The sequence below is a fragment of the Hemitrygon akajei genome, chromosome 18, assembly GCF_048418815.1.
Source record: "Hemitrygon akajei chromosome 18, sHemAka1.3, whole genome shotgun sequence".
Taxonomy (NCBI): Eukaryota; Metazoa; Chordata; class Chondrichthyes; order Myliobatiformes; family Dasyatidae; genus Hemitrygon; species Hemitrygon akajei.
The window spans coordinates 23,680,283-23,707,755 of NC_133141.1; the positions used below are offsets into that span (position 1 = coordinate 23,680,283).

Here is a 27,473-nt window from a genome sequence, read left to right on the forward strand (position 1 = left end):
GTCCTTTTGCCCTTGCAGTTTCTTAACTCAACCCACAAGGACTTAATGCCTTCTGATCCTATGTCACATCTTTCTACTGATGCCATTCTTTACCACTAGAGCAACACCTCCCCCTCACCCCGCCTACCTTCTTATCCCTCTGATACAGTATGTAACCTTGGACATTTGGCTCCCAGCTACAACCATCCTTCAGCCACAATTCAGTGATGGCCGCAACATCATCTGTAGTAGTGCAACAAGACCATCCACCTTATTTCTTCTACTCCATGCATTGAGATATAACACGGAGTACTGTATTTGCTACCCTTTTTGATTTTGCATCCTCAATTCACTGATGGCTGCAATTTTGTCCTACCTGACTGTCCTTCCTGACAGTCTGATTGCATGCTATCTTTGTGCTTTTTAAAAAAAAAACATCCGTCCTATCCTGAGTCCCGTCACTCGGTTCCCATCACCCCTGCCAAATTAGTTTAAAACCTCCCACCAGCTCTAACAAACCTGCCTACGAGAATATTGGTCCCCCTTGGGTTCAGATGCAACCCGTGACTTTTGTACAGGTCATGCCTCCCCCAGAAGAGATCCCAATGATCCAAGAGCCTGAAGCCCTGCCCCCTGCACCAGCTTCTCAGCCACGCATTAATCCGCCAAATCACCCTGTTTCTACCCTCACTGGCACATGGCAAATTACTACCTGGGAGGTCCTGGTTCTCAGCTTTTTGCCTAGCTCTCTAAATTCTCTTTTCAGGACCGCCTTTGCTTTTCCTTCCTATGGCATTGGTACATGTCTACCAGACATCTGGCTGCTCTCCCTCCCCCTCCAAAATGCTGTGGACATGATCAAAGATGTCCCTGATCTAGGAGGCAGCATACCATTTGGGTGTCCTTTTCACATTCACAGAATCTCCTGTCTGTTCCTCGACTATTGAGTCCCCTATCACTACTGCTCCCCTCTTCTCCCTCTTTCCCTTCTGCACCATGGATCCATGCACAGTGCCAGAAACCCGGTTTCCATATCCGGGATATGAAGCACCTCGTAAATGTGACCTGTAGATGTGACAAATAAAACTAACACCCAATAAACTGGGTTTGACACATGGTGTCAAAATGTATTTGGCTTGGAGAATCAGTGGTCCCATGAGAATGGGAGGCAGAAGTGCAGTAATTGGATTAAACTAATGTCTATTTAGGGGAAGTTGCTAGAAACTTATGTAAACTGGTAACTTAGTCATGAGATGGGCATCAGTAGCATTGTTTTACTTGGAGCAAATTGTCTTTTGCGGTAGTAAGGAACATCTTGGTGTTGAGAGGAAACACCTCAATGTGCAGCTGCTTGAAAATGAGGATCAGACTTTAAAAATTTTAACCATCGTGTGTTGAATATGGATTAACTGGGATAGGAAATGGGGAAAAGATCCAGGAGTGCATTGGACTAGTCCAGTTGATATCAAAGGTGCAAAGTTTTTGGCAGTAAGGGAGATATTGCAGAAGTTGACAACAGTCATGATGGCATGAAAATGAAAGAAGAAACTTGTTTTTGTTTTTGCTTTACAATACAGTATGCTATGGAGATGGGAGAAAATGCAGGATTACCTGTGTACATTATTAAGCATCAGGAGACCAGGGTAAGTTATTTAACTATAAATTTTATTGGGTGGACCAATACTTAAAGATGTGATAATAAAAACTGTCAGAGCTATTCCTGTGGCAGGAGAGCCCAACTTTTTTTTGGAGGCATTTGCTATTTAAGGACTGGAATATTAATTGGTTAAGGATCAAAGATAACAGCATCAGTGTTTCCAATTACTTGTCTAAATAGAAATTTTCTTAATCTTGCTATAAATGGGGACAACGTTTCCCCATGTGCACGTGAAATTGACAAGTGAGCAGTGGTCATTTGATTAAAGGCAACTGGTTTCCTTCCCCAACTGTTTATTTTATTATGACTTGTTCAGAGATCCTGCATGGAATAGGCTCTTTCAATGGCACCACCCAGTACACCCTACCCCCACAACTTTAATTTAACCCTTTACAATACAATAGTCTGGTTAGTTGGTCTTGCTAGCTATTGTATTGTAAGTTATTCAGTTCACTTGATTTAAATGACATTTTTTGCTGTGGGATTCCACCTCTGGTGGAGAGCAGAGTCAAAGGCTGTATATTGACTGACAGCTTGGTATGGAAACACCAATGCCCTTGAATGGAAAATCTTACAAAAAGTAGTGGATACAGACCAGTACTTCGTGGTAAAGCCTTCCCCCACCATTGAGCACATCTACACGGAGCATTGTCTATCATCTGAGACCCCCTTTCCCCCTTCCCACCACCTCGGACATCCTCTCTTCTCACTGCTGCCATTGGGAGAGCCTCAGCACTCTCATCACCAGGTTCAGGAACAGTTATTATCCCTCAACCATCAGGCTGTTGAACCAAAGGGTGCAACTTCACTGAACTTGCCCCATCTTTGAAATGTTCCCACAACTTGTGGACTCACTTTCAAGGATTCTTTATCTCATGACAATATTTATTGCTTATCATTATTTTTTGTATTTGCAGTTTATCTTTTGCACACTTGTTGAATGCCCAGTTGGTGCGCTCTTTCATTGATTCTAAGGTTATTGGATTTATTAAGTATGCCCACAAGAAAATTAATCTAAGGGTTGTATATAGTGATGTGTACTTTTGATAATAAATTTACCTTGAACTTCTTGATCTTTTTAATTTAGACCCTTTAGATTGTTGGTACAATAATTGAGGCAAGATGGTTTGATGGAATTAGTTTTGGATTGCAATAGCAAACAGCTGTTGAAGAAAAATGCTATTTGACCAATTTGAGTCATTCCAAAGAGTGACCAGAATTGGAAATGTTTTAATAACATTCTAATCAAACTTGTGAATTTTCTTGCTGTACTATTGTAAGTTTTAATCAATTAACATTTAAGCAAAAAAGGCTATGTAGAACTAATCAATTTTGCAAGGGTGTGAGGAAGCTTTCAAGGTATGAGCCAACTGTTATAGTAGTTTGGGTGGTAAATGGTTTGGTTAGCCTTGAATTCAAGGGAACTTGAGGACAAGAGAAAACATTTTTCTTCAGTTATATGGTGCACAGGTGAGATAGCATCTAAAATATTGTGCACAGTTTTGGTTTGGGGGAATGCAGTGAATGCTTGCCAGATTGATGTCTGGGCCTAGTCATTTCATAGATCTCAGTCTGCTTGTATAGATTTTAGAACAATTTCAGTGAGTTGATCTCCCAGAAATCTACTAAAGTCTTGGTCTTGATATGATACTCATAGGAGTGGTCTTTCTCATGGCTGGAGTGCACATAATCCAGGGGGTCACTCACAGACAACCAAATCCTTGGGTCAAGTTGAAAATGTCCTCATCCAGAGGATAGTGAATCTTTACCCCAAATGGCTTGTGGGTACTTGGTTACTTAAGATAAACCCAAGACTGATATTTTAAGGGAATCCAGGATTTGGAGTTAGAATGTGTTGGGTAAACAATCAATGATCCTATTAAATGATGGACAGGGCAAATGGCCTATACTTGCTGCAAAATGGTATTTATGGTTTTGCATCATTGTCATTTTTCTGTCCTAGATAACTTTGGTGTTGAAATGCATGTAGTGATAGAACATCCATTTTCTTTGCTCTTTGAATTGCTTTGCCATATGATTTGGCATCTCCAATGGTATGCTTAAATCCCAATCCAACGCAGTAATTCCTTTGCCGACTTTCCATAAGTCACTTTGGACCTGTTGCACTTGTATGTGATGTTCATAATGTTATGAACTTGGCTCTTGTACCTCTTTCAGTGTATGCTTTATACTTCAGGATTTCTGAAAGCTGCTTATCAAGTAAAACTAAATAATGGAAAATAGTAACTGTTTAAGTTGGGCCATATTTGGAGTCCTGCAACCAGTTGTTCATACCTTCAAGAATATTTGGGGAACTTTATCCCATTCACCATGTGAAGTACATTTGGTTAACTTATCTAGGAAACAGCTATTTAACAAAACACAGCTGTAAAATTATTCTTCTCAATAACATTAGGGGAAGGGTGAGGAGAAAAAACAAGCTGCCAAAAGTGAAGCAAAAAGAGCTTTGTTATAATGCTGGTCTTCAAGCATGGTATGGGCTTCAGGTTAGGGGATGATATAACTTTAATTTGAACAGTTTTACTTCTGGATTTTTCTTAAGTCTTCATTTGCAGTGCTCAGCAAATAGCTTGCCAGTCTGAGTTATTTGGCAATTAACTGGAACTGATTAACCTGACAGCTGACTCAAAACTATCTGTAATTCCTGGCAAGTAAATGCGCCTGGAGTGAATACAAAGCTGGAAGAAATAGAAGATTTGAATCATTGGGATGTGGGTTATTAATTTCCTTAAACATGAGGCAAATCTGCAGATGCTGGAAATCCAAAGCAACACACAAAATGCAGGAGGAACTTTGCAGGCCAGGCAGCATCTATGGAAAAGTGTAAACAGCCAGTGTCTTGGTCGAAGACGTTGGTTGTTTACTCCTTTCCACAGATGTTGCCTGGCCTGCTGAGTTCCTCCACCATTTTGTGTTCCCTACATCCAAAGGTTTTTAGGTGATGTTGATAATATGCTGGTTGTCAACTTGTATATGGGGGGGGAGGGAAATTCCATAAAGACTGGGTGAGAACCTGGGAACTAAAGACTTATAGCTTTACAGAAGTAATGTGAAAAATCCTATAATTGATTTTATATACACAAATATTGAGGATATAAAAATAATTTTGAACTAAGTAACCTCTGGCTAAAAGAATAATTGGGACTGAACAGGAACTTCTGAACTGAAGTAAACTGTCTTCAGCAGTTAGAAAAATAGCCGGCTTATACTGGTTCCCTTTTAATTGGCAGAGAGACATTGAGAATTGATAAATAATATGTTGTATCCTTGTTTGAGTAAGGTGGGGGAAGGGGAGGAAGACTCACCAATAAGGACAGGAATGAATATCCATCTGTAATTAAGTCAGGGCCTAGCAAGAGGAATAACTGATAAGGACTAGACAGCAAATCCATCTGTAATTAAACCTTGATTAAGTGGACTCTCTTATCTGTAACTAAGTTTTGCACCAACAGACTTGGTGGGCATACTAGTTCAAATAACATCTTGCAGTAGTAATGAACGGGGCTTACTACATATAAACATACGGCTGTAACCTGACTAAGTCAGTCCCACTTGTCAGATGGTGGCAGTGTTTATGTGCCTTCCCTTTGACAATAGGGTCTCAAACTCCTGCAGGAGAATGCACAATAAACTGTGGTGACAATAAGAAGCTGGTCTCCAGAGTTTTATTCAGATTCAACTTTAACAATATAGCTATATAGCAAATGGGGCATTTGGATCTGACAAGTGTGTGTACAAGACTCCTGGTACACAAGGGTGCAGCTTGAGCTAGTGTCTTTACTAAAGTATAGTAGTGCATTGGTGTTTAGACTACAAGGTTGAGCTTTGCAATGCATTGCTGCTCTATGGGGTAGTGCTATGTGGAGTACCAACATGAACTTGAACAGCAGCCAGCTGGAGTTTTGAGGTGAAAGGTTTCTTCACCCAAGTAAAGGAGAGACCTTTTTAAAAATCGGAGCTTCGTAGCCATTTTTAACAGAACTTGAACAGTAGCCAATCATAGTTTGGAATTCATTAGCAAGGTCAAATAAAAAATAAGGCAGGGGCAAGCAGAGCAGTCATTGCCTAGTCCAACAATGTTAGAGTACAAAAGGGATGGGTTACATCTGAACTCGAAAGGGACCAATATCCTTGCGGACAGGTTTGTTAGAGCTGTTAGTTGGGTTTAAACTAATTTGGAAGGGGTGATGGAAACTGGAGTGATAGGGCTGAAGATGGGAATGTTGATTTTCAAGCTGAGAAAGACAGGCAGATGATTGTGCAAAATTGCAATCAGTGGGATGGGTTGAAGTGTAAAGGGGATAGAATGGAAAAGCCTGACAAATACATGACTGAATGCGTTGTATTTGAATTCATGCAGTATACAAAATAAAGTAGATGTTAGGCTGTCTTTTACAAAGGTTGAACCCTTGCAAGGCCTTGCCCTCCACCTTTGCCCCATGGAGTACCTGGTAAGGCTCTGAGAACTTGTGGCAACCAACTGGCAGGGGTATTCAAGGAAATTTTCAACTCCTGTCTGCTATGGTCAGAAGTTCCCACCTTCAAAAAGGCAACAATTATACCAGAGCCTATGAAGAGTAGTGTGAGCTGCCTTAATGACTGGTAATGAAATGCTTTGAGAGGTTAGTCATGACCAAAATGAACTCCTGCCTCAGCAAGCATCTGGACCCACTGCAATTTGCCTAGTGCCACAATAGGTTACTGGTAGGCACAATCTCAATGGCTATTTGCCCGGCCTTAGACCACCTGGACAATACAAACACCTACGTCAGGATGCTGTTCATTGACTATAGCTCAGTGTTTAACACCATTCCCACAATCCTGATTGATAAGTTACAGGGCCTGGGCTTCTGTGCCTCCCTCTGCAATAGGATTCTCAATTGTCTAACCAGAAGACCTTAATACGTGCAGCTTGGTGATTATTTCCTCTTCGCTGACTATCAGCACTGGCGCACCTTGGGTGTGTGATTGGCCCACTGCTCTACTCTCTCTATACCCACGACTAACTAGGCATAGCTCAAATACCATCTAAAATCTGCTGATAATACTACCATTATTGGTAGAATCTCAGATGGAGATGGGGGGGGGGGGCATACTGGAGCGAGATATTCCAGCTAGTTGAGTGGTGTCGCAGCAACAACTTTGTACTCAATATCAGTAGGACCAAAGAGCTGATTGTGGACTTCAGGAAGGGTAAGATGAGAAAATATGAACCAATCCTCATAGATGGATCAGAAGTGGAGAGTGAGCAATTTCAAGTTCTTGGGTGTCAAGATCTGAGGATCTAGCCTGGTCTGAATGTATTTATGCAGCTATAAATAAGGCAAGACAGTGGCTACATTTCATTAGATGTTTGAAGAGATTTGGTTTGTCAACTAAAACACTCAAACATCTACAGATGTTCCATGGAGAGCATTCTGGCAGGCTGCATCATACAGGGTTGGGGGTACTACTCCACAGGACTGAAAGAAGCTGTAGGAAGTCATAAAATTAGTCAACTCTACCTTGGGTACTAGCCCCTGTAGTACCCAAGACATCTTCAAGGACCGCTGCCTCAGAAAGATGACATCCATTATTAAGGACCTCCAGCACCCAGGGCATGCCCTTTTCTCACTGTTACCATCAGGAAGGAGGTACAGAAGCCTGAAGGCACACACTTAGTGATTCAGAAACAGCTTCTCCTCTGTCATGATTCCTAAATGTTCAATGATCCCATGAATACTACCTCATTTTTTTTAATGTCATTTCTATTTTTGCTCTTTTTAATCTATTCAATATACATATGTTTTTCTATATTATGTCTTGCATTGAACTGCTAAGTTAACAAATTTCATGTCACATGCTGGTGATGATAAACCTGATTCTGGAGTAGATGATCTTGTAGTGCAGTTGGAGTTTGGAAGGTATAATACGGTTATCATGGAGTCATGGCTAAAAGGTTTTAGTAGTTGGAGATTAATATCCAAGGATACATAATCTAAAGAGCAGATATATAATCAGAGATTAAGGGAGCTAGGGCTTTACTCTTTGGAGAGGAGGAGGATGAGAGGAGACATGATAGAGGTGTACAAGATATTAAGAGGAATAGACAGAGTGGACAGCCAGCGCCTCTTCCCCAGGGCACCACTGCTCAGTACAAGAGGACATGGCTTTAAGGTAAGGAGAGGAAAGTTCAAGGGGGGATATTAGAGGAAGGTTTTTTACTCAATGATTGGTGCATGGAATGCACTGCCTGAGTCGGTGGTGGAGGCAGATACACTAGTGAAATTTAAGAGACTACTAGATAGGTATATGGAGGAATTTAAGGTGGGGGGGTTATATGGGAGGCAGGGTTTGAGGGTTGGCACAACATTGTGGGCCGAAGGGCCTGTAATGTGCTGTACTATTCTATGTTCTATATGCAGAGGAGTAGTTCTACTAGTTTAAAAAAAACACAAAATGAAATCAAATCTTTAGAAAGGGGTGACATAGGATCAGAAGATGTAGAATTCTTGGGGGTTGAGCAAAGAAGCTGAAGAGATTGTGGAGTATTTAATTTTTTTCAAGAATCAATTGATTCTGGCATGGTCCTGGAGGACTAGAAAATTGCAAATGTCACTTCATCCTTTAAGAAGGGACAGAAGCAGAAGAGGAAATTAAAGGCCAGTTCGTCTGACCTCAGTGGGGGATGATGTTGGAACTGATTGTTAAGGGTGAGGTTTCTGGATACTTGGAGGCACATGATAAAATAAGCCAGTCAGGATGGTTTCCTCAAGGGGAAACTCTTGCTGTGATAAATCTGTTAGAATTCTTTGAAGAAATGACAAGCAGGATAGGCAAGATTCTTTGGATGTTATGTACTTGGATTTTCAGAAGGCCTTTGACAAGGTGCTGCACATGAGGCTAAACAAGATAAGAGCCCATGGTATTACAGGAAAGATTCTAGCATGGATGAAGCAGTGGATGATTGGGAGGAGGTAGAGTGGGAATAATGGGAGCCTTTTATGGTTGGCTGCCAGTGACTAGTGGTGGTCCACAGGGGTCTGTATTGTGACTGCTGCTTGCATTGTATGCTGACAATTTAGCCAAGTTCAGATAATGTGAAGATAGGTGGAGGGGTAGGTAGTGTTGAAGCAGAGGGGCTGCAGAAGAATGTGGACAGATGAGGAGGATGGGCAAAAAAAGTGGCAGATGGAATAATGTTGGGAAGTGTATGGTCATGCGCACTTTAATAGAAGGAATAAAATGGCTTTTTTCCTAATTGGGGAGAAAATTCAAAAATCTAAGGTGAGTTCTTATGCAGGATTCCCTAAAGGCTAATTTGAGAAGTTGAATCAGCGGTGAAGTAGGCACATGGAATGTTAGCATTCATTTCAAAAGGTTATACAAGGTACTGGTGAGGCCTCACTTGGGATATTGCGAGTAGTTTTGGACCCCTTGCCCAAGAAAGAATGTGGAAATTTGAAGAGGGTTCAGAGGAGGTTCATGAGGTTAATTCTGGAAACAAAAAGGTTATCATATGAGCAGCAATTGAAAGCTCTGGGCTTGCATTTGCTGGAATTTGAACTAATGAAGGGGGATCTCATTGAATCCTAACAAATGATGAAAGGCCTAGATAGAGCAGGTGTGAAGAGGATGTTTCTTATAGTGGGAAGTCTATGACAGAGAGCACAGCCTCAAAATGGAGGGATGCCCATTTGGAGCAGAGGTGAGGAAGAATTTCTTTATCTAGAGGGTGGTGAATTTGTGGCCACAGGTGGCTATGGAGGCCAGGTCACTGAGTGCATTTAATGGCAGACATTCATAAGTTCTTGATTAATCAGCACATGAAAGGTTATGGGAGAAGGCAGAAGAATGGGTTTGGGAAGGAAATGGATCAGCCATGATGAAATTGCGAGCAAACTCTAGACCGAGTGGTCTAATTCTGCACCTACATCTTGTGGAGTAAAACCAAACTGGAATAACTTGTAAGACAGTCAATACAGTAGTTTTGGGTTGAGACCCTTCAGCTGGACAGAATGGAGATTACAGAATAATGGATGGTGCAAAAGTTAAGTGGATCCAGATATGGGAAGATGGAGCTTGATGGAGGAGGGAAGGATGGATATAGTAACAGAGTGGAAAATGGTGGGTGGAGACTAAAGGCTACAATTTATGGAATCTAATAAAGCAGTGGTGTATAGAATCAAAATGGATTTGGGGCAGGTGGGCAGATTGGAATAGTGGGAGGGGTGTTGGGGAAAATGGGGAGTGGGGTTGGGGTGTGGGTGGATCTAGACACTCCAATAGGGGAGTGAGAAATAGACTGGCATGGGGAAGCAAATGACCTAAATTGGGGAAATTCAGCCTTTGTGCCATCAGTTTGTAGAGTGAGGTGTAGAATGAGGTGCTGTTCTTTTAGTTTGTTTGGCCTCGTATCCTCTCTCCCTGGCAGTGGAAGAGGCTGAGGACAGACAGGGTGTGTTGTCCTTTTTAATGGGAGTGGGGTGTGGGGGAAGAGTAGGAAAGAGACATTTAATGGCTAGCAACCAAAGGTCCAGATAGCCATAGTGAACAGGGGACATGCTGGGTAAAGTGGTTCTGCACTAGGTCTTGTTTTTTTTTATTACATAGTTCGGTCTAGTTTTTGTACTGTCATGTAACACCATGGTCCTGAAAAAGTTCTCATTTTTACTATGCACTGTACCAGCAGTTATGGTCGAAATTACAATAAAAGTTGACTTGACTTGATATTATCAATAGCAATAAACAAGATTAGAGGCGATGTACGTGAATATCTGCCTTGCCTGGAAGGACTGGTTAGGTCCCCAGCTGAGGTGTAGGGTGTTGTTAACCCCTGCAGTTCCAGGTTAGTGTCTGGAGGTGGGGAGGGCTGAGGAAACCAGGGAGATGGTGGTCTGTGCAGATGACAGTGGTAGGGAGATGTCACTTGTGGTAGAATCATGTTATAACTGTCAAATGTTGAAGCAGGCAGTCAATTTCCTTTCATAACAGGAAATGAGCTTTTGTGGAGATCTGCCTTTGGATGCGATCTAAACATTTGGTTGTGTACCTGGTGATTGTCCTGTAACTTCAATACTTGAAATGGGTAGATGTGACTAATTTCCCAACCAGCTGAACACAGGGTCTTGAATGTTTCTGAAATTGGGTAGAAAGCTGCAACTTGCATTTTAGAGTTGATCAAGGCTATTAAAATGGCTACAAGTATATACAATTTAAGCTGAAAAGGACACTGCAGATGCTGGAAACCCTGAGTGTTGGGTTGATGGTCTAGATCTTTGACCTTTCATCAAAACTAGAAAAATGTTCAGAATCATTTTTTAAGTTGTGAATGGGGAGGGGTGGAGAAAACAAAAGCAAAGTCTGAAGTAAGATGGAGATTTGAGGGATGACTAACTCATGGCAGTAATAAAAGCCATTTTGGGGGTGGGGTGGAGAAGTGTTGGAACTGTGGTACAAAGTACTGCATATCAAGGTGATCTGAGAGAATGCTAGAAAGTTTGGACTCTTGGCAGTGTGGCAGATCAGAGGGATCTTGGGGTCAGAGTCCATAGGACACTCAAAGCTGCTGTGCAGGTTGACTCTGTGGTTAAGAAAGCATGTGGTGCATTGTGTTTCATCAATCGTGGGATTGAGTTTAGGAGCCGAGAGGTAATGTTGCAGCTTATGTAGGACCCTGGTCGGGCCCCACTTGGAGTACTGTGCTCAGTTCTGGTCACCTCACTACAGGAAGGATGTGGAAACCATAGAAAGGGTGCAGAGGAGATTTACAAGGATGTTGCCTGGATTGGGGAGCATGCCTTATGAAAATAGGTTGAGTGATCTCGGCTTTTTTCTCCTTGGAGTGACAGAGGATGGGAGGTGACGTGATAAGAGGTGTATAAGATGATGAGAAGCATTGATCGTGTGGATAGTCAGAGGCTTTTTCCCAGGGCTGAAATGGCTAACATGAGAGGACACTGTTTTAAGATGCTTGGAAGTAGGTACAGAGGAGATGTCAGGGGTAAGTTTTGTTTTTATGTAGAGAGTGGTGAGTGTGTGGAATGGGCTGCTGGTGACGGTGGTGGAGGCAGATACGATAAGGTCTTTTAAGCTCGGAAAAACAGGGCTATGGGTAACCCTAGGTAATTACTAAAATACAGTCGGCCCTCCTTATCCGCGAGCTCTGCATCCGCAAATTCAACCAACCGCGAATCGAGAAAACCTGGAAGTGCTCTTCCAGCACTTGTTGTTTGACCATATACAGACTGTTTTTCTTGTCATTATTCCCTAAACAATGCAGTATAACAACTATTTTACATAGCATTTACATTGTATTAGGTATTATAAGTAATCTAGAGATGATTTAAAGCAGGGGTGTCAAACTCATTTTAGGTCACGGGCCGGATTGAGCAAAATGCAGCTTCATGCGGGTCGGATCAGTCGGACGCGTGCGAACGCAGCTTTCGTTGCCTCCGTTTTTTCAGCCTGCTCTCATGTGTCTCAGTCTCTGCTATAACTACAAAGTGTTTCACTTTACAAATTCCGTTTCTTATGAAGAAGACTGCCGAACAAACACTAAAAACCCTGAAAACCTGGTACCTGAATAAACTCAGCATTAGCCATATCATACGCCATAGGCGCTTCGATTACTGGGGCCAGCTTTAATAGTAATTAGATATTATCTCGCGGGCCAAAGATAATTCCACCGCGGGCCGGATTTGGCCCGCGGGCCTTGAGTTTAACATATATGATTTAAAGTATATGGGAGGATGTGCATGGGTTATTGTGGATCGGGATCGAAAAAAATTGGAAGTTCTCTTGCTAAGCAAGTCGGAACAGGTACATCCGGTATTATTTAGTGTCAGTTAGTCAAACGTTTGTCTTAGTATATAGAATATATTTTACCTTTCTATGCATATAAAACACTTAAGAATGTATGTTTCAGCGCCGGGCTCGGGAACAGAAGTTCAAGTGCAAGCCAGTGACAGACCGCTTTCGAGTACGCTCTCCATCTGTGGCAGGTTGATGTGGAGGATCAAAAACTCAAAAACCCAAAACCCAATAATTAAACCACTGCGTTGCTTAGTAATAATTGTAGCTTTCATCAGGGCAGGGCCTTTCTCACTTTATCCTTTAAAATTGGTCCAATCATTGACTGACGTAGCCTAATGCTTTTACAATGACCAATGGCATTTCACCTTTTTTCTGATCGCTTTATTATTTCTACTTTATTTTCAATTGTGATCGTGATTATTTTTGTGAACAGAAACACTGCGGATTCAGAGCTCCGCTGCCAGGTCCTAATGACTACCACGCTACCGCAGGTTAAATAAGGTCTGGGGTTCTGCTGGGTTCTAAGGTCCACTGCATTGATGCAGGTTGAATAAGGGACTTGAGCATCCGCATTTTTTGGTATCCGCGAGGGGTCCTGGAACCAATCCCTCGTGGATAAGGAGGGCTGACTGTAAGTACATGTTCAGCACAGCTTTGTGGGCTGAAGGGCCTGTATTGTGCTGTAGGTTTTCTGTTTCTGCTGCAGGTTGTCTTTTAATCAGAACTATCCAAGTGGGAAGGCTAATTTACTGACAGAAAAGCTTCCATAAATACCAAAAGGCTGCATTTAACTGTCAGATGACATGCTGCTTTCCTTAACTTTGGAACAAGTAAAAGTGAGAGGTGACCAAATAGTAGAATTGGAGAGGGATGGCAAATTGGTGTTGGTGATGAGTAACAGAAAGCTTGAGTTAGACTTGCAAACTGAAAATGCTTTTTGTGCTATCAGCCACTGAAACTGCAATTCCTTTCTGCGCTGAAGATGGTATTAAGTGGTACACGGGATTAGAAGTATAAGTGAATCACTGAGATTGACAGGACTTTATGCTGATTCCTGCTCTAATACAAAACCCACTTCATCAGCTTTTCTAGCTTCCCTCCAACTCTGTCAATACATGGTACATTTCTGGCTCTTGACTTGCCTATCTCTGAAATGCACAAATGACTATAGGCATAATGGATATTAATCACTGTCCTGATAACACAGCCTGCTTCCTATAAAGAATTCTATTCTAATTTCTCCAGCTCCATTGTATTTCTTCTGATTATAGCGTCTCCACAAATGTTTGAGATGGTCCCTTATTTTCCTTGATCAAGGTTCCCCTCCATAATTGACAGGACACATTGCACCTATTCCACTTTCTGTAATTCTGCCTCGCTACCTGCATCAGACTGTAGATTTGGCAGATCCTTGAGGGTAGCAAAAATCGCAATATGATACTGCTTTCAGCACATCTTTCTCCTTCCTTCCTTCTAGTATTCCAGTGAAACTATTTCCTGCTCAACTCCCTTGTTTACTTTCCATTTCCACCAATGTCCACCCCCCTTTCTGGTAATACCTACATGCAATTGCAGGAGTTGCAACATCTGTTTTTCTGCCTGTTTGTTTCACCTTGTTCAATTGGGCAATAATTTTGTTTGTACTACTCCATTTTCATGCTGCTTGTCTCCATGTTGGAGAATGCAAAAGGTAATCTGTGCATAACTGCTCTTCAACATGAAACTGACCTTGAACTTCCATTTGCCTATCCTGATTCTACATCCCACTCCCATCCTGGCCACCTACACTGTTCTAACCTAGTCCTACATAAGCTCGAGGTACATCACTTGTCTTCTAAGTATGCAGGTTATAGGCATTGCAACAGTGTCTGAAACTGTTGAATTTGGTGTCTCATTCTTGTTTGGGTAACGTCCAGATCCATCATTTGCAATTAAGTTTTTGCCACTTGCTTGGCACCCACTACTATTCCTTCTCCCATTACCCCTAACTTTGGGTTTGTACCAGAGTTCCTGCTCTTCCTTGGACCTCCCTTCGTATACTTGAGTATTGCAGCTTATACTTGTTGTTCAGGTTGCATAACCTGTGGAGGAAAACTGCAAGTGTTTTAAGTATTTAAAAATTTAGTTTTACTTTGCTCTTTATAAAGGGGTAAATTCCATTTGCTGAGCTCCTTCATTTTGTTTTTCAGGTCAAGTAAATGAATTGGTGGCATTGATCCCATACAGTGACCAGAGGTTGCAGCCACAAAGGACGTAAGTCATGCAAGGACTATAATCTGTAACATACTGTTGCATATAGTGTGATTAGAGTTGGTAGGGCTTAAATTGGTCAGTTCTCAATGCTGAATATCAATGGGGAGGCCTCAGCAGATTTGAGGAGTTGACGTCCAAGACTCTTAATTTATAGCCTAGTCCAGTAGTGATTTTGGTGGCAGCAATTTGCTGTCACTGTCCTATTACAGAACTTGATAATATCTGCAGTAAACTTAAAGGCACGTGTTCAGATCCAGTAGACTTTGACTTGGTACTAAACTAGAAATGGCAATTACACACTATAAGTGCAATACAAAGGTTGCAGTATTTAATAAGAGTATTGAGTCAATAGGTTTCAATTCAATAGGTACATTTAGTTCAACAGGTCCAGTAAATCTGTAGACATATCCACAAGTCAGATAACCAATTTGAGATTGTGAGCCAATTTGGAATAACTTTTTAAAGATCAATTTTAAGTGTTGCTGAATTGGAAGTGTTTAATGCAGGGTTTTCATTTGGTTAATTTTTGAGATCTTCTAATAGGAGAGCACGCAGAATGCAGAAGTCAGGCAGTATTTGAGAAGGGAAGCAGGCAATGTTTATGCCAAGACCCTTCATTAGGACTGGGTTGATGATCTGATCTTAGTTCCTCCAGCATTTTGTGTGTTGCTCAAGGTTTCTGGAATCTGCAGAATCTCTTGTCCCCAAATGGCAGCTGTATTTTGAGATTGAAGACAAAGATTAGGGTCTTGTTAAAGATGTAATGTGGGTAGCAGCTGAGAAGTAAATCCTTGGTTTGGAGAACACATAGCATACCAAAGCAGTCCCTTGCAGGTATTGAGATGAGATTAGAAGAGGCTTCTCATGAAAGATCATTATACAGTAAAGAAATCTAAGCTAATCAGCTGCTTGTGCAAGTTGGGGCAGATTTGCATGTCAGGTAGAATTTTATCTGATGCTGTTCCTGTACTTGTCTATTTGGCCAGTGATTTGCAACAGTTTGTATTGTCTCCTCTAAATTGAGTCCATGGTTTTTTTTGTGGTGTTATTTCAGACAGGGAGGTCTATATTACCGGTAGTTTTCAATCTGTATTGAGGGCAGGATGGGGTGATTTTAGTTGACTGTTAGACTGAGAAAACCTGATTGCAAGTAGAGGAGGGCTTGGTTTGTCATTTATGCAGCTAATTACCACATAATGAAGTTCTCTCTGTACTCTCGCTCTGCCCTCCCTATTTTCTTAAGTGTTCTTAATCTTGTAGTCATCAAGGGATTCGCTTGTCTCCAACCTCAGGCCCAATGTATGTTTTTTCTTCTCTTGACCACAGCCTCCATCTCCCTCATTGGCCAAGTTTCCCAAAACTTGCCAGGTTTACCCTTCACCCTAACAGAAATGTGCTGCTCCTGGACACTTGCTATCAAGTTTTTTTTTCTAAAAAAAAGCCTCCCACTTGCCATTCATTCTTTTCCTTTCAAAAGTGCTCACCTAAACAACCTCTTGAAGATACTGCCTAATTTCCCCCAACATAAGCCCTACCCCAGTTTGGGACCCTAAACTGCAGACCTGTCTTATCCTTTTCCATCACTATTGAGAAACTAAATTGAATCTTCAATTTCCTCACTTAAAGGCCAGACAGTTTGGATTGACATCTCCTCCACGATCTTCCTCACCACAGGTGCCCCACAAGGCTGTGTGCTTAGCCCCTTGCTCTACAAGTTTTCTCTTGTGACTGTGAAGCTAAGTGTGCTTCAAAGCCACATTTAAGTTTGTCAACACCACACTGTCAGCTGAATCAAGGGCATTGACAGATCAGCGTATAGGAGGGAGATTGAGAATCTGCTGAGTGGTGCCACAACAACACCATCACTCATTGTCGGCAAGACCAATGAGATTATGTTTATTTCCTTCAGGAGAAGGAAGTGGGAGGTCCATGAACCAGTCCTCATTAGGGGATCCAATGTGGAGAAGGCCAGCAACTTTAAATTCCTGTTATTTCAGAGGAGCTGTCCTTGCTAGGCACATTAGTGCTATTAAGAAGAAAGCATGACAGTGCCTCTTTTGTTAGTTTGTGTAGATCCAGCTTGTCATCTAAAACTTTGACAAACTTGTATAGGTGGGTGGTAGAGAATATATTGACTGGTTGATCACAGCCTGGTATGGAAACACCAATGTCCTTGTATGGAAAATCTTACAAAAGTAGTGGATACAGTCCAATCTATCACAGGTAAAGCCCTTCCTACCATTGAGCACATCTACATGGAGCACTGTCCCAGGAAAGCAGCAGCATCAAGAGAGACTGCTGCCTCCCCCCCACAAACATCCAGGCCATGCTTTTCTCTGCTGCCATTAGAGAAGAGGTACAAGAGTGTCAAGACTTGTACCACCATGTTCAGGAACTAATTACCCTTGAACCAGAGGACAGTAACTTCACTCACCCTATTATTGAACTATTTCCTCTCAACTAACTCACTTTCAAGGACTCTTCATCTTGTGTTCTCTTTTTATTGCTTATTTATTATTTTTATCCCTTCTTGGAGTCATAGAGAAGTACACCACAGAAATAGGCCCTTTGGCCCATCTCATCATTTAAACTGCCAACTCACAATGACGTGTACCAGGACCATAGCCCTCCAAATCCCTACTATTCATGCACCTATCCAGACTTCTCTTAAACATTAAAATGGAGTTTCCACGCACCTCTTGCACTGGCAGCTCATTCCACACTCATGGCTCGCCCTTAAGCCATGACCTTTGGTTGTAATCCCACCCGACCTCAGTGAAGAAAGCCTACTTGCACATGTTCTATCTATACCCCTTATAATTTTGTATTTATCTAAGAACATAGAAGATTGAGATTTCAAAGGAATACAGTCCTAAGCTATTCAATCTTCCTTATAATTCAGGTCCTCTAGTCCTGGCAACTTCCTTGTAAATTTCTTTTTCCTGCACTCTTTGAACCTTGTTTACAATTTTAGGTAGGTGACCAAAACTGGGCACAATACTCCAAATTGGGCCTCACCAATGTCTTGTACAACTTCAACATAACATCCCATCTTCTGTGATCAGCACTCTGATCTATGAAGGCCAATGTGCCAAAAGCTTTATGACCCATCTTCCTGTGATGCCACTTTCAACAAATTGTGTACCTGTATTCTCAGATCCCTTTGTTCTACCACACTTCTCAGTGCCCTACCCTGGTTGATCCTACCAAAGTGCAAAATCTCACACTTGTCTGCATTTAGTTCTATCTGCCTTTTTTTTAAAGCCCATTTTTCCAGCTAATGCAGATCCTTCTGCAAGCCATGATGGCCTTCATCACTGTCCACCACACCTCCAATCTTGTTGTCATCTGCAAATTTGCTGATTCAGTTAACCACATTATCATCCAGATCATTGATATAGATGACAAATAACAATGGACCTAGCACTGATCCCTGTGGCACACCACTATTCGTAGACCTCCAGTCAGAGAAGCAACCATTTACTACCATTCTCTGGCTTCTCCCACAAAGCCAATGTCTAATCCAATTTACCACCTTATCTTGAATACTGAAGGACTGAGCCTTCAGAACCGGCCTCCCATGTGGGACCTTGTCAAATGCCTTACTAAAGTCTGTGTAGACAACATCCACTGTCTTGCCTTCGTCCACTTTTTTTTGTAACTTCAAAACTCAAGATTGGTTAGACATGACCTACCACTCATGAAGCCATGCTGAATATTAATCAGTCCACGTCTATCCAAATACTTCTATATCTGGTGCTTAAGAATACCTTCTAATAACTTATCAGAACTGATGTCAGATTCACTGGCCTGTAATTTCCTGTTTTTTTTTAAAAACTGCAGAACAACCTTAGCTATTCTCCAATCCTCTGGTACCTCTCCTGTCAACTAAGGATATTTTAAATATCTCTGCTAGGGCAACAGCAATTTCTGCACTTGCCTCCTGTGGGCTCTGAGAGAACACCTTGTAAGGCCCTGGGGATTTATCCACCTTGATTTGCCTTGGTGTAGCAAACATCTCCTTTGTAATCTGTACAGGGTCCATGAAGTTGATGCTGCTTTGCCTCACTTCTAAAGACTCTATCTGCCTCACTTCTAAAGACTCTATCTGCCTCACTTCTAAAGACTCTATCTGCCTCACTTCTAAAGACTCTATCTGCCTCACTTCTAAAGACTCTATCTGCCTCACTTCTAAAGACTCTATCTGCCTCCCGAGTAAATATAGATACAAGGAATGCATTTAAGATTTCGCCCAATGTTTTTGGCTCCATGCATGGATTACCATTCTGGTCTTCCAGAGGACCTTTTTTTTGTCCCTAGCAATCCTTTTTGCTCTTAACATGCCTGTAGAATCCCTTGGAATTCACCTTTACCTTGTCTGTTAGAGCAACTTTATGCCTTCTTTTAGCCTTCCTGATTTGTGTTCTCTTGCAATTCTTGTACACCTAAGCACCTCATTGTTCCTACTTGCCTACACCTGCTATGCACCTTTTTTTTCTCTTAATCAGAGCCTCAATGTCTCTTGAAAATCAAAGTTCCCTACATTTGTTATCTTTACCACCTTTTTATTCTGACAGGTGCATACAAGCTTTGTACTCAAAATATCATTTTTGAAGGCTTCCCACTTTCTAAGTTACCTATGCCAGATAATAGCCTGTCCCAATCTACACTTGCCAAATCATTTCTGATGCCATCAACATTGGCCACTCTCCAATTTAAATCTTAACTGCAGACTAGACCTATCTTTTTTGTATATTTACTTTGCATCCAGTAATCACAATGCCATTAATTTCAAAGTGTTCCCCAACATTGTGTGTGTTCGTTTGTTCAGGTGCCTTGCCGTTCAACGTGGGTGATCATGTCTCTCCATCCATCGCTGTCCCTGACCCCCTGAATTGTAGTTGTTACCTCCCCTGTTTCTAACCTAGGTCTTCTATGTACTGATTAATTAAGGAAACTTCTCCGAACACACTAGTCCTTTAATAGTATGGGATTTCCAATCAATATGTGGAAAGTTAAAATTGCCTACTATGACAACCTTGTTTCTTGCAACAGTCTGCAATCTCTTTATAAATTTGTTCCTCTTGATCCCCAATTCTGTTGAGTGGTCTGTAATGTAGCCCCATTAATGTAAACGTGCCCTTATTTCTCCGTTCCACCCATAACATCTCACTAGACAAGTTCTCCAGTATGTCCTGATGGGCACTGCTATGACCTTTTTCCTTGACTAGTAATGCCACCCTCCTTCTTTAATCCCTTCCACTCTGTCATGCCTAAAACAGAACCCCAGCATATTGAGCTGCTAGTCCTGCTCCTCCTGCAACCAAGTCTCACTTTTTGTATTTGCACAGTTTTTTAAAGCACATTGGTTATTGGGTGTGGTCTTCCATTGATTCATTACTACTTGTATTTGCTGTGATTGCCTGCAAGATAAAGAATCTCGTGGTTGTATATGGTAATGTATATCTACTCTAATAATTTACTTTGAATTATCTCACTAAAGCCACGCTGCTCCTTGACTGCCACTTCAGTGAGGCAGGGCAAGTAAGACCCTCCTGAGTAGAACCCTCTTGTATTGATTTGGGGAAACTTTCCTGAACTCATTTCACAGATTCCACCCCATCTAGGCCCTTCACAGTCTGGGTGGCCCAGTCAATAGTGGGAAATTAAAATTCCCACTAATGCAATTCTGCCTATTATACTGCCAATTATTAGGTTGCCCAAAAGTTTCATGTCACTAATGCTTAAAAACTTGTAGCTAACATAATGAAGGATGTAAATTGTATTTTCATTCTGGGACTTGAACTATGGAAAGGAATACTCTAAAGGAAACATTTTTAAACTTGTTTTCTTTGTATTTCAGGAAGCTGTACGTCTTCATATCCATTTTTCTGTGCCTATTCATATCTGGGCTGGTTGTTTTCTTCTTGTTCCCCCGTTCAGTGGTAGTGAATGATGATGGAATCAGAGTGGTTATTGTAAGGTTTGATGTCAATAACTCCAGAGTCGTCATTGATATGACGGTAATGTTTGAAAATAAGTAATTCTTATTTATTCCATTAAAGTAATACTTCTGCTGTAGTTTCTTAAATTTTCCCTCTCCCCAGACCTTCCTTCACCCCTCTTTCCCACCCCCCCCCCCAATTGTATAAGATTGTTGTGAGTAAAATCTATTTTGGTGGCCTAATTGTTTTTAAATGTGTTGTGAATTAGAAAATGGCCATAGAAAGATGTTATCTGCTTCACTGAATTGCTTGGGAACATTTTGAAATAATTGAATGTGATCTCTATTGTAGTATAGCCACAGTTCTATTTTTGCATATTGAGGCTGTATGAATAATGAAGGTTTGTGATTGCCTCAACGAATTGGTAATTTAAGGTATTGATAGCTGTTAAGTGACCTCAAAATTAACTATCAATGAAATGCTTGTGGGACAGGAACTGGTAGCTCATTGGCATTTGAATGACTACTAATAACAGGATGCCACTTGCACTTGGGAAATTGGTACAGCCAAATGATATGGAGTCGACAAGGTATTCTTCAGCTGGGGGACCAAAATTATGTCTGGCAGGCTCTGAAGCTAGTTTAAAATGAGGTAACAGAAACAATTAGATGTAAAATACTATTCCTCTTTCAGTGGTAAAGGGGATTATGCAGCGATGATGTTTGGTGACCAGTTTTTGAGTAGGGATGTTGCTCAATATTGTTCCACTGACGATATCTAAATTTGTATTTATTTTAAGTTCTGTAGCTCATTTGTGTAACTTCTAACTTGTTTAGTTTACAAAATGGTTTGGACATTAAGACAATGAGTATAGCTAAGTTGCATGTTGGGCATTGTGTGGTTTAGAGCTTTTAAAATGTTAGAGTTCCTCTGAAAACTCACTATACAAAAGTGTAGTAGTTTTGCATTCCTTCCCTCCATCTCTCCCATACACCAAAATATCAAAACAAAGGTAATAGTGCTGGGAATACTTGGCAAGGTCAAGTCACATAGCTGGAGAAGGTAATGTATGAATTTGCAGAATTTGGGCCCTGATTCAGAAGCTGGCATGTAGAAATGGATTAAAAAGTATTGAAGCAGATGGCTCTGAGGGGTAGGTGGGTGGGAAGTAACTTGTGAATTGAAGATGCTGAAAAGTGGTTACCTTATCTACATTTTGACTGATGCAGAAACAGTGCCATCAGAGGCATTCTTCCTGAAATAGCTTTTCTTTTTTTAATTTCAGAGTACACTCAACATCAGTAACTCCAATTTTTATACAGTTTCTGTGGATACACTTACCAGCCAAGTCCAGTACATGAAAACTGTGATTGGAACAAAGCAGTTGAGTAATGTTTCAGTTATACCACCTCTAAGTGAGAAACAGGTATGTGTTTATTTATACTGTTACGACTTGAATCATAGAACACTACAGTACAGAAATGGGCCCTTCAGCCCATCTAGTCCATGATAAACCATTAATCTCCCTTTGTCCCATCAACCTGCACCCGGACCATAGCCCTCCATACCCTTCCCATCCATGTACCTATCTAAATTTCTCTTAAATGGTGAAATCAAACTCCCATCCATCACTTGTACTGGCAGTTTGTTCCCTACACTCAACCCTTTGAGTGAAGAAGTTTCCCCTTGTGTTTCACCTTTCACCCTTAACCCATGACCTCTAGTTCTATTCTTACCTAACCTCAATGGAAAAAGCCTGCTTGCATTTACCCTATCTGTACCCTCATAATTTTGTATACCTCTATCAAATTACCCCTCATTCTCCTATGCTCCAAGGAATAGTTTGAACCTATTCAACCTTTCCCTATAAATCAAGTCCTCCAGACCTGGTAACATCCTTGTAAATTTTCTTGACGCTCTTTCAATCTTGTTTACATCTTTCCTGGAGGTAGGTGACCAAAACTGCACACAATACTCCAAATTAGACCTCACCAACATCTTGGACAATTTTAACATAACATCTCAACTCCTGTACTCAACACAGATTTATGAAGGCCAATGTGCCAGAAGCTTGTGTGTGTTTGTTTTTTTCTGTTTTTAGGACCCTATCTACATGTGATGCTGGTTGGTCCTTCCAAAGTGCAACACATCACACTTGTCTTTATTCAGTTCCATCTGCCATTTTTCTAGCTAGTCCAGATCCTGCTGCAAGCGTTAATGGTCTTCCTCGCTGTCCACTACAGTACCAGTCTTGGTGTCATCTGCAATTTTGCTGATCCAGTTTATTAAAGATCTAGGTGATGTGGTACAGATGACAAACAATGGACCCAGCACTGATCCCTGTGGCGCATCACTAACAACAGGCTTCCAGTCAGACAGACAACCATCTAGTACCATTCTCTAGCTTCTGTGAAGCTAATGCCTAATCCAATTTACTACTTCATCTTGAATGCCGAGCGACTAGACTTACCAACCTCCCATGCAAGACCTTGTCAAATGCCTTGCTAAAGTCCATGTAGACAACACCCACTGTCTTGTCTACATCAACTTTCTTGGTAACTTCCTTGAAAAAGATTGGTCAGATGCAACCTACAATGTACGAAGCCATGTTGACTATTCCTAATGAGTCCATGTCTATCCAGTACATGTATCCAGACCCTTGGAATACCTTCCAGTAACTTTTCCACTACTGATGTCAAGCTCACCGGCCTATAATTTCCTGGCTTATTCTTGGAGCCTTTCTTAAACAGAACATTAGCTATCCTCCGATACCTCACCCGCGGCTAAAGATGTTTTAAATATCTCTTCTAAGGCCCCTGCAGTTTCTGCACTAGCTTCCCACAGGATCTGAGGGAGTACCTTGTCAGACTCTGGGAATTTATCCGGCCTAATTTTCCTCAAAACACCAAACAGCACCTCTGTAATCTTTGTAGGATCCATGACGTCACTGCTGCTCTGCCTCACTTCTATAGGCTCTGTTCATCACCTGAGTAAATACAGATGCAAAAAAACCCATTTAAGGTCTTCCCAATCTCTTTTGGCTCCACTCATAGATTACCATTCTAATCTTTCAGAGGACCAATTTTATCTTATCTTTTTGTTCTTAATATATCTGTAGAACCCCTTGGGATTCTCCTTCACCTTGTCTGCAAGAGTAGATGTGTGCCTTCTTTTAGCCATCCTGATTTCCTAAAGTGTTCTCTTGCATTTCCTGTACTTGGGTACCTTATTTGTTCCCACCTCCCAATACCTGCTATATGACTCCTATGTATTGTATAAGGAAATGTTCTTGAGCACATTTGATAAACTATTTCCCATCAAGCCCTTTCCCAGTATGGGAGACCCAGTAAGTATGTGGAAAGTTAAAATCGTTTACTATCACATCCTTGTGTTTTTACAACCTCTCTACAAATTTGCACTTCTAAATCCAGTAGACTGTTGGATGGTCCATAATATAATCCCATTAACATGGTCATACATTTCTTATTCCTCTTCTATCCATAAAGCCTCATAGATAAACTCTTCAGTCTATCCTGACTGAGCACTGCTGTGATATTTTCCCTGACCAGTAATGTTACCTCTCCCGCTCTATCGCATTTAAAAATGACAGAACCCCGAAACATTGTGCCAGTCCTGCTCTTCCTGCAACAGTCTCACTAGTGACCATATCATAATTGCATGAGCTGATCCATGCCTTAAACTCATCTACTTTTCCTACAATATTCCTTGCATTGAAGTGTATGCAGCTTAAACATTAGTCCCACTATGATCAACCTTTTCATCCATGACTTTGTATGTAGGTTTAACAACATCTTTCTCCACAACCACCACTTTCTGTTCCGGTGCTCTAGTTCCTATCCCCTTGCAACTCTAGTTTAAACAACCCTTTGTGCAGCACCAGTAAACCTTCCCACTAGGATATTAATTCCCCTCCAGTTCAGGTGCAAACTGTCACTTCTGCAGAAGTCCCACCTTTCTTGGAAGAGCCCAATGATCCAAAAATCTGAAGCCTTCCCTCTTGCACCATTTCCTTCATCACATGTAAAGCTGTATGATCTTCCTATTTCTGGCCTCACTAGCACATGGCACTAGTAGCAATCCAGAGATCACAACCCTGGAAGTCCTGTCCTTGGCACCTAATTTGCTTTACAGAACCTTGTCACTCCTCCTACGCATGTCATTGGTACTGACGTGGACCGCGTCTTTTGGCTGCTCACACTCCCACTTAAGAACGTTGTGGACTCTGAGATGCACCCAAGAGACAATGTGCTACCTGAATCTTGTTCTTGTCTACAGAACCTCCTTTCTGTTCCCTAACCAATGAATCCCTTGTCACTGCAGCTTGCCTCTTGGTGCCAGAGACCTGACTGAACTGCTGTGGCTTTCCTTTGCTAGATCATTTCTCCCTCTTTCTTTTTTTTCTCTCCCCCCCCCCCCCCCCAACATAAACAGTATCCAAATTGATATACTTGTTGAGGGGAACAGCCACAGGTGTACTCTGCACTAGCTGCCTATTTTCTTCCCCTCTTGACAGTCACCCAGTTGTGTTTCCTGTACCTTGGGTGTAACTATCTCCCTGTCTATCTACACCTCTGCCTCCCAAATGATAGAGTTCATTCTGTTCCAGCTACAACTCCTTAACGTGGTTAGTTAGAATCTGCATCTGGATGCACTTCAAAGTTCAAAGTAAATTTGTTTTCAAAGTACATGTCACCATATACAACCCTGAGATTAATTTTCTTGTGAACATGCTAAATCCATAATAGAATCAATGAAAGACTACAACAACTTGTGTGTTCAACCAGTGTGCAAAAGACAGCAAAACTGTGCAAATGAAAATAAAATAATAAATTAGCAATAAATATCAAGAGCATGAGATGAGTCCTTGAAAGTGAGTTATGTGTTGTGAGAACATTTCAATGACTGGGCATTTGAATTTCCTCCCTTTGATTCAAGAGCCTGATGGTTGAGGAGTAATAACTGTTCCTGAACCAAGTGATGAGTGTCCTGTGGCTCATGTACCTTCCTGATGGCAGCAGTAAGAAGAGGTGACCTGGGTGGTGGGGGTCCCTGATGAACACTTGCAGATATAATCATCAGGGACATTGGAGGCCTCTCTGCTCTCTCACGTCCTGCAAGAGGACCATTCCATTATCCTTCCTGATATCCCCACTGCTCTATGTGTGCAATAAGAAAGAATAGATGATGAAATATTTCTGCTTGCGCCTTTGTGCCAAAGCCTCAACTCCCCACTAACTCTGGCCCACTCCCATAATGGCTGCTCTGCTTAAATCTAGCTTATTTTATTGGTCCTTGTTAAGTACCTAATTATGCACAATGCAGTGTCTCCTTGGAAACTATGCTGCGTAACATGTGCCTACTATTTCAGCTCGATTTTAAATTCCCACTGTCTCTACAATGTCTCCTTGAACTGGGTGTGCAAAATGTCCTCCTGAACATTTTTATGCCACTTGTATGGAGTATAGTATAGCACACCTGCTATATTCTTGGTGTGAAACGGATGCAATAAAGAACTGAGCCTTCAGCCCACCCAGGTCTGTGCCAGCTTGTAAACAGTCATTGACTCAAATTTTCATTTGATCCATTTTTTTACATTCCCATCAACTGTATTGCTTGCCTAAACACCTAGGATCAATGTGTAGTTACCAATTAATCTACCAACACAAGCCTTTGGGATATTGAAGGAAACTTAACTAGTCACATAGGTAATGTGCAAACTCCACACAGGCAGCACCTAAAGTCAGGAGTGAACCAAGATAACTGGAGTGGCGAAACAACTACTACGAAACACTACTATGTTGCCCTTAGAAAGAAATGCCACACTGATTTCTGACTTCGATATTATACAAAATCTTGGTGCCTGTGTCATGTAATTTCATTTCTCCTTTGGCTAAATATTATACTGTCATTGGCCAATGGAACATGGTCATAAAAATGTGACATTCACTTAAGGCTAAATGAGCACCTAATCTTCCGCAGTTTTGATTTGGCATTTGGGTAATTCCTTGAGTTCCCTAGAATGACTTTTGAATCAAGTGATTCTCTTTGAGACTAGAATGTCACTTCACTTTTTTGCTGGTGCTCTGTACCCATGTTAATTCTTACACTGCAGTTTTGACAGTTCGCCTAGGTCTTTGTATAAAAGAAACTATTAGCCCTGCATTGTTAATTATGAGTATATACCATTGACATGCACTTTGACACTAGTGATTGGCTAAAGGCTCTTCCAGGGATCATACTGTGCTCAAATGTAATGTTGGTGTAGAGTGGTAGGATTACTAGGCTAACAGCTAGAGTTCTGGACCATTGATTCTTGCATAGCCTATTGTTCTAAACACAAATGTGGTCAATTAAATTGGTTCAGAGGCAAGTAGGAATAAACAAATGCTGACATTGTTTACAAGATGTGAACATCTAAGACAAACGTAAATGAGGCTTTGACACTTCAGCACTAAATTGCCTAAACCATGTTTGCACTTTCATAGCCAGTAAATAGGACAGCTTCTAATAACTTTATTTGCATAAGTAAGTGATAATATTTAAAAGTGATAATTAAAAGTTAAATATTTGTTCCTTTAATGACTTTCTTGAATATTAATATTGCAGGTTAACTACACAGTTCAAATGGAATTTAGTGGACCTCTAACATATGTGTAGTAAGTGGATTTTTCACTTCCAACTTTGCATTCACTGTCTGAATGTAAAATCATTTCTTCTATATAAATAGCATGCAAATAGCATTAAATAAATCTATGCTAAGTTTTAAAAACCAACCAAATAGCATCTCTTCTAATACAAACCAT

General features: G+C 41.2%; 1 protein-coding gene across 1 annotated transcript in view; it reads left to right on the top strand.

Annotated features, from left to right (window-relative positions):
• tmem106c (transmembrane protein 106C) overlaps positions 1 to 27,473 on the top strand; it is a 57,224-nt gene that overhangs the window by 10,458 nt on the left and 19,293 nt on the right. Inside the window, exons 2-5 of the mRNA XM_073071094.1 lie at positions 14,641 to 14,704; positions 20,568 to 20,727; positions 21,935 to 22,075; positions 27,277 to 27,326. Of these exons, the coding sequence (XP_072927195.1) occupies positions 14,641 to 14,704; positions 20,568 to 20,727; positions 21,935 to 22,075; positions 27,277 to 27,326 (415 nt within the window). The remainder of the gene's footprint in view (positions 1 to 14,640; positions 14,705 to 20,567; positions 20,728 to 21,934; positions 22,076 to 27,276; positions 27,327 to 27,473) is intronic.